The following is a 7878-nucleotide window of genomic DNA, read 5'->3' as shown; positions in this document are numbered from 1 at the left end:
AGTGTGATTCTAAGATTATGTAAAGTGCTAAAACTACATGATTGATTGTGTAATAAGTGAAAACTTCATAATGCACTAAAATACGTAATTAAGTAATAATTGGTCTAGACTTGTAATGGGCATATTATTGGCATGTAAGAATGAAATGTGGAACCATTAAGTGATTTTGTATTAATGATGTAAATGATAATTGCTCTAGGTTTGTCTAGAGAGCTTGACACTTGATTAGTAGATGTATGTTTTAGATTTAAGCTTTCGCAGTATCTCACGTGAACGTTTTTAGAAATGTCTTCATAAAATGTTTTGGAAAAAGTTTCTTCGTAATTTTTGTAAGATATTTTATTATTCTTTTAAAATAAGTCTTCTGATGTGTATGCTAAATATCATGTATGTTAATAACTGGAGTACTACGAGGTGTTATATTTATGGTATCAGAGCAGTTTCACCGGGACGTTCACTGATTTATTGCTTAAGTGTTAACTACCTATATAGTGTTTCCTTGAGTGCTTTGATAATGCATATGTCATCACTTGTATGAGCGTAGCTAACTCATTCCGGGTGTAGTTGTGTGCAATTATCATGGCTCCTCAAAGGAGGACCCGTCGGGTAGTTGAGGATCCAACACCGGATCCCGTAGCAGCTGTTCTAGCAGTTCTTCAGCAGACCTTGAATACTGCTAGGGAAGCTGATCTATAGAGGTTGGTTGAGGCCAGAGAGAGAGACATGGAGTACATGAGGAAGACCAGTGAGGATCTCGTGGCTCAGAACAGAATGGTGAACGTGAAGATGATGAGACTATTATTGGCTGAGGTTTGAGCAGGACCTCCACCACCACCACCACCACAGTAGGACATACAGGAGTATTATAGGACACGTGGTAAGGATACTGCAGGCAAGAGTCTCCATAGGAAGAGTACTCCCTGGAACGGGAAGAGCAAGGGCTTGCACGTGAAACAAAATGGAGACAAGTCTAAGAGGAATGAGAACTTTAAGAAGGAAAATGGAAGAACTGGGAATGGGAAGACTCCTACTTGTGCTAAGAGTGAGAGGTCTCATTATGGTGTCTGCCAAATTGGGCAAAATTTATGCTACAATTTTGGTCAAGCATGACATTTTGCTAAAGAGTGCCCGAGGAAAATGGGACAGGTTGCGGCTATTCAGGCTGTTTCGATGCAGGCTATTCTGACTTCCATTACTGAGCAATCTAGTACCTCCAATTGCACGAGTTTATGTTGTCACCTAGCAGGAAGTAGAGAAGTCTCCAAATCTAATCCGAAGTACCATTTCCATGGATGGCCATGATTTTGATGCATTATTTAACTCAGGAGCCACCCACTCCTTTATTTTGGGTTTTGTTGCGAATGGTTTGAACTTACCTATGTATGCATTTACGCCTCCTATGGTAGTGAAGACTGCCACAGGAGACTTGGTTTCCACTTCTTTGATGTGTAAGGAAGTCAAGTTCAGTTATGAAGAGAAAAAGTATGTGGTTGATCTGATTGTACTTGAGGGTATGAATCTGCACATCATTCTAGGCATGGATTGACTAGTCAGACATGGAGTTATGATTGATTGTTGTAGTATGAAGAATTATTTCTCTGCTAAGAATGAGAAGAAGGACTCCCCATATTTATCAGTGTTGCAGATGATTAAGGTTCTAAATACGGGAGATGCAGGATATATCATGTTAGGAGGATTGATTGGTGTCTCCAAGGAGCCAACTTCTAGTATCCTGATTGTATGTGACTTTGAGGATGTATTTCCAGAAGAGATCCCACAGTTTCCACCAGAAAGGGAGATTGAATTCTCCATTGACCTAGTGCCTGATGTGAGGCATATCTCTTTGGCTTCATACTAGATGTCACCAGTGGAACTTGTAGAGTTGAAGAAGAACATTGAAGATCTATCCAGCAAGAATTTCATTAGACCTAATGTGTCTCCTTGGGGAGCACAAGTTATCTTTGTGAAGAAGAAGGATGGAACTATGAGGTTGTGCACAGATTACCGGCAATTGAACAAGGTGACTGTGAAGAACAAGTACCCCATACTCGCAATGATGATTTTTTGGATCAACTTAAAGGTGCTTCAGTATTTTCGAAGATTGATCTTCGTTCCGGATATCATTAGATCAGGGTAAAAGCAGAAGATATTCCAAAGACAGCTTTCCGATATAGATATGGGCACTATGAGTATCTAGTGATTCCATTTGGGCTTACAAATGTCCCAGTGGTGTTCATGAGTATGAACCGGATCTTCAAACGTTACTTAAATCAATTTTTTGTGGTCTGCATTGATGATATTATGATCTACTCCAAGAACAAAGAAGAGCATGCAAAGCATCTGAGGATAGTTTTACAGATTTTGAGAGAGCATCAATTGTATATGAAACTATCCAAGTATGATTTCTGGTTGTCTGAGATTCAGTTTCTGGGTCACATCATTTCCTCTGACGGAGTAGCTGTTGATCCAAGCAAGATAGAAACAATTTTAGATTAGCAAAGACCCAAGAGTATTACATAGTCCGGAGTTTTCTAGGTTTAGCAGGATATTACAGGAAATTTATCAATAGATTCTCTAGGATGGCTTTACCATTGACTAGATTAACCCGAAAGGGGGTGCCATTTGCATGGACCCTTGGGTGTGATATGAGTTTTCAAGAATTGAAGGATAAATTGACTATCACACCAGTTTTGATTCTTCCTGACCCAGAAGAGAGATTTGAGATCTATTGTGATGCATCTAAGTATGGATTAGGGTGCGTGTTGATGCAGGAGCGAAAGGTAGTGGCCTATGCTTCTAAACAGTTGAGACCCCATGAAGAGAACTACCCTACTCATGATCTTAAGTTAGCAGCTGTGGTTTTTGCCTTGAAGATATGGCGGCATTTCACCGTTTATAGTGTCCACAAAAGCTTGAAGTACTTGTTCGATCAAAAAGAGCTAAATATGAGGCAAAGGAGATGGATAAAATTTCTGAAGGATTATGAGTTTGACCTTCAGTATCACCCTGGAAAGGCCAATGTGGTGGCTGATGCTTTGAGCAGAAAGACTACGAGTGTGGCTAGCATGATGATTGCAGAGTATGAATTGATTGAGAAGTTCAGGGATTTGAGAAATTCTATGACACCACTTGAGACTTCGTATTTTATGACTGCAGTTGAGGTCCTAAATTCACTTGTGGAAAGAGTTAAAGCAGCCCAGTTGCTTGATAAAGAAATTCAAGGGATGAAAGGGCAAGAGTTTGTATTCACGGATACTTCTAATGTGAAATAGTACAAAAAACGGTTAATTGTTCCGAAGGGACCCAATGGTTGAAGAAGTGTTAACAGAGGGTCATATGGGTAAGTACACCATCCACCCATGTGCAACCAAGATGTAACAAGATTTGAAGCGGAATTTTTGGTGGTCTGGGATGAAGAAAGACATAGCTCATTATATGAATAAGTGCCTTATTTGTCAGAAGGTAAAAATTGTGCATCAGAAGCCTTCGGGTTTGTTACAGCCATTAGCGATTCTGGAGTGGAAGTGGAAGAGTATATCCATGGACTTTGTTGTTGGATTATCGAGAAGCCAGGCTGGATTTTATTCTATATGGGTTGTGGTTGATAGATTGACTAAATCCGCCCACTTTATTCCAGTCAAGACGACTTTCTCCACAGAGCAGCTAGCCAAACTATATGTCAGAGAGATTGTAAAGCTTCATGGCATTCCCAAAAGCATAATCAGGGATCGGGATCCGAAGTTTACTTCACGCTTCTAGGAAGCGTTACATGAAGCTTTTGGTACTCAATTGAGATTGAGTGCATATCACCCACAGACAGATGGTCAGACAGAGAAGACCAATCAGACACTTGAGGACATGTTGAGAGCATGTGTGCTTGAGCAGGGTAATGCTTGGGACAAGTACCTGCCACTGGTTGAGTTCTCCTACAACAACAATTATCATGCCAGTTTAGGCATGGCTCCATATGAGGCCTTGTATGGCCGTAGGTGTACAACACCTACTTGTTGGACGGAGATTGGAGAAAGACAGTTATTGGGGCCAGACTTGGTCCAAGAGACTGCATAGCAGATTGAGATGATCAGAGATCAGCTGAAGAAAGCCCAAAGCCGTTAGAAGAGTTACTATGATGCCAAGCACAGACCCCTTGAGTTATCTGAAGGGGATCATGTAATTCATCCAATTATCACCCACTACAGGTGTTGGGCGTGCTTTGGAAGTGAGAAAGTTGAGTCCATGGTTCATTAGGCCCTACAAGATAATAAAGAGGGTCGGACCTGTGGCTTATCAACTTGATCTACCTCCCAACTTGGCAAATCTACATGACGTCTTCCATGTGATTCAGCTTCGCAGATATATATCTGATGATTCACACATTATACAACCTGATGACATAAAGGTTAAGAAGGATTTGAAGTTCGTTATGGGTCCTTCTAAGGTTCTTGCTCGAGATGAGAAACAGCTTCAAAATAAAGTCATTCCTATGATCAAGATTCAAAGGGAAGGATTGACACCTGAGGACGCCACATGGGAGCGGGAGGATGATATTCTCCGGCGATATCTCGATTTTGATATCAGATATGATCCCATTTTGAGGACAAAATCTTTTTAAAAGGCGTGGTGAATATAATAACCCTAATTACATGATTTTTAAATTAGAGGGTTATGATGAGGACCTTATGGTCATAAATAGAATGAGAATAAAATTCTAAGAATTTGGATACCCATATTGAGGGTATTCCAGTCAGGTGAATTTTCATCTGCTGTTTATTTGACTGCTGACGCAGTAATAGACTTTAGAATAGTTTCAGTACAGTGAATTTAAGTTAGAGAGATATCCTAATGATATGAATATCATAAATAATGTAAGCACAAGATTTGATGAAGTTTGATACCCATATTGGGGGTATTCTGAACAGTTGAATTTTCAGCTGTTGTTTTTGACTGCTGATGCAGTAACAGTCAATAGAGTAGCTCTAAGTTAGAAAATTATAGTTAGCGAGATAATCTAATATTATAAACATCATTAATGAGGTTAGAATATGATTTGATGAAGTTTCATACCCATATTGGGATATTTTGGAAAAGTCACTTCTGCAAGGTATTTTGTACTGCTGTAGAAGCAGCCGGTAGAATCCTGGAACGGGAAAAAGATGAGAAAATAGAAATAAAGACCAATATATTCCTAAAAAATCATAATTAGACCAATAAATTTAAAGTTAAGAAGATTATGAAATCTGGGTACAGTTGAGAACACCGGTAAAGACTACAATGCAATTAAACAAATGTTAGTGGATCTGTGATCTACTAATCAAATTTTTAAGTTATGAATATGATAATTAGACAAAATTAATATTAAGTACTTAAAGTTAGAGTCTTGGGGGTTTCCGAGTAAAAATTTGACGACGGTTCAGATAAAAATTACCTCGGGTCTCACTAAAGGACAAATGCCACTAAAGTGACATGGCACCCCTAATTAGGGCACCGTTCCCCTTCCCTCTCATTCTGAATCAGCACCCTTTCTCACTTCTTTCTCTAAAATCCAAACTTCAAACTTTTCTCTCACTTCTCTATAAGATTTCATCTCCAAAAGCTCACCAAATCTCCTTCACCAAACTTGTTCCCCTCACTCTCCTCTTCACAACCATACCATTTTCATGGTGTGGATCAAATTTTTGAGTTCCTCACACCACCATACAGCCATGGTTTTTGGGAGTTCAAGGACCATGGAGTAGTTTTCTTGAGTTCTCTTGAAGAACAACACATCCTTGCTTAGTTCTCTTGAGTTCTAGTGTAAGTGTTCTTAAACTTTCTTGAAAAGTATCATCTTTCTCTCTTGTGAGCTCTAACTCTTGAGCATGTTCTTGAAGGTGTCTTCTTGTTTAAAGGAGCATTCTTTGTGGTAAAAGGTGGAGCTTGGAGCTAAAGGTGTGAACTTGAAGATGTAAGCTTCACCTTGGGAAAAGATGACCTAAAAAGGCTTCATTTCCTCCTCTTTATGCCACAATTTTGTGTATGGGTGGGGTGTATGTTGCTGAAATTTTTTTAAAAAGAAAAGGTTTTGATGATTGTTCTTGAGGGTGAGTTTTGAACCAATAAATGGTTGATTTGATGTGTAACGGTGCAACCTTTGGATCCTTGTGTGGATTCCATGAAAAAGGATGAACTTGAACCCTAAATGAGACACCTATGATTCAGCCATGTCATGGGATCTAGGGTTTGATGACTAAAACTTTTTATGAAGTGATTAAGTGTGAAAAAATCCTAAGAGGAACTAAGAAAGATTAATTATGTGGGTGATCTTTAAGTGAAACCTACTAATCTTGATTAAGGATGGCTAAATATCCTAATAAATACAATTAATCAAATCTGCCCCCTTTGATATAATATGGATTAGTTGTGTTAAAAATAAGGAAATCATGGATTAGTGGATTAATTAAGTGTAGGTACTAATCAACTAATGAAATGACTAAGAAATAAGCTTAAAAATACTAATTTAAACACCTAAGCAATTCGGCCATATGTGATTAATTTAGGGTCACTATGTTAAAATTAACATTAAGACCTAATTGGGACATTAATCTAGTGGTTAAGTGAGGTGGACTATGCATAATACACTAATTAAAGATTAAACCCTAAAAATGAACCTAATTAGGGTTTAGGAGCCTAATCATACAATTAATGAACTTGAGGTATCATGGCATAATGTGACTAAATGGGATTTCATAATGTGACCTAATAACAGAAAAAAATCCAAGAATTAAAGTGACTTTGAGTTGCTAACCATGGGTAATTAAGATTTGATAATTAAACCCACTTAGGGTTAAATGACCAGTTTTTAGGCTAACTTGGGGAGGGCATATCTCCCTCAACAGAGGTCTTATAGGGATATGGCTAATATCATTTTCGAGCTATGTGGTTTCAAAATTTGGTACCATTTGAAGATGTATAGCATTCTGTAGGTTCGATTGAGTGGAGACTGCCATGGGAGGCCATGTGCAGGGGTTGTACATGGCTGGAACTTCCATGAATTGTTTCTCCCTCTGTTCTTACTCAAATTAGTCTCATAATATGTCGAATTAAAGCTGAAGATATCTAGTTTTCTACATAAAAATTTGACAGCAATTGGTTTAGTAAATGTTCAAGAATAGCAGAAATGGTAAATGATGTTTAGGGCTCTGTTCGGAGTTGGCAAGCCACTTTGTTTGTTCAACTTCATATGGTGATAACTGGGGCTAGAAAACTCCAAATGAGGCATGTGATACCTTGTTGGAAAGGTAATTGAGTCTAGATTAACATACTAAAAGATGAGAATTTTATAACAAATGAGTTGCGCACAGTGACTAGAGAACTGAAGCATGTACATTTATGAAAAAAACGTAAAAGCGATATTTAGGCTAAGTGTTTGGGAGTTTGGAGGGGAAGGGAAGGAAGGAGATCCAAGGGGGAGGGAGGGGAAGGAAGGGAAGGTAATTGAAGGGTATTCCATTTCCTTGTTTGCGAGTGAAAAAAATGGTAAGGGAGAAATTGGAGGGTCAATGAAATATTTTTATAATTTTATCTTTTTTAAAAAATTAATATAATTATTACATTTTAAAAATAAAATAAAATTTAAAATTTCTAAACAAAATTATTTATGTATTTTTCGCACTACTAAAAATGATTATATTTTCGACAAAAATTCTACGTTACAAACAATGAAAATTCCATCAAAAAAATATTTTTTCGACAGAATACTTTTCATCGAAAGGCGACAGAAGTTTTATCCGATGAAATTTTTTACAAAAATAAATTTTCTGTCTAAATTTACGATGGAATTTAGTTTTCGTGAAAAGTTTTGACGAAAATGATTTGTTAAACATTTTCAACGACAAAAAT

At 37.8% G+C, this 7878-nt stretch overlaps 1 protein-coding gene across 1 annotated transcript; it reads left to right on the top strand.

The window, feature by feature from the left end:
• The first annotated feature begins 723 nt into the window (after window positions 1-723).
• LOC133286095 (uncharacterized) lies at window positions 724-1858 on the top strand. The gene is made up of 3 exons (XM_061483441.1): window positions 724-810; window positions 1247-1482; window positions 1582-1858. The coding sequence occupies exons 1-3, from the start codon at window positions 724-726 to the stop codon at window positions 1856-1858; spliced, it is 600 nt and encodes a 199-aa protein (XP_061339425.1).
• The last annotated feature ends 6020 nt before the right edge of the window (window positions 1859-7878 follow it).

This window comes from Gastrolobium bilobum, unplaced genomic scaffold (genome assembly GCF_033153095.1).
Source record: "Gastrolobium bilobum isolate Gb01-03AN ecotype WA unplaced genomic scaffold, APGP_CSIRO_Gbil_v1 utg49131, whole genome shotgun sequence".
In the NCBI taxonomy this organism is placed as follows: Eukaryota; Viridiplantae; Streptophyta; class Magnoliopsida; order Fabales; family Fabaceae; genus Gastrolobium; species Gastrolobium bilobum.
This window is presented reverse-complemented; position numbering and strand designations above follow the sequence as displayed.

What these genes read in the sequence shown, in the direction of transcription:
- LOC133286095 (XM_061483441.1), top strand. Translation starts at nt 724, where the DNA reads ATGGAGTACATGAGGAAGACCAGTGAGGATCTCGTGGCTCAGAACAGA. An exon ending in TGAGACTATTATTGGCTGAG is followed by an intron (nt 811 to 1,246) that starts GTTTGAGCAGGA and finishes GTCACCTAGCAG; the next exon opens with GAAGTAGAGAAGTCTCCAAA. An exon ending in TTCAGTTATGAAGAGAAAAA is followed by an intron (nt 1,483 to 1,581) that starts GTATGTGGTTGA and finishes TGATTGTTGTAG; the next exon opens with TATGAAGAATTATTTCTCTG.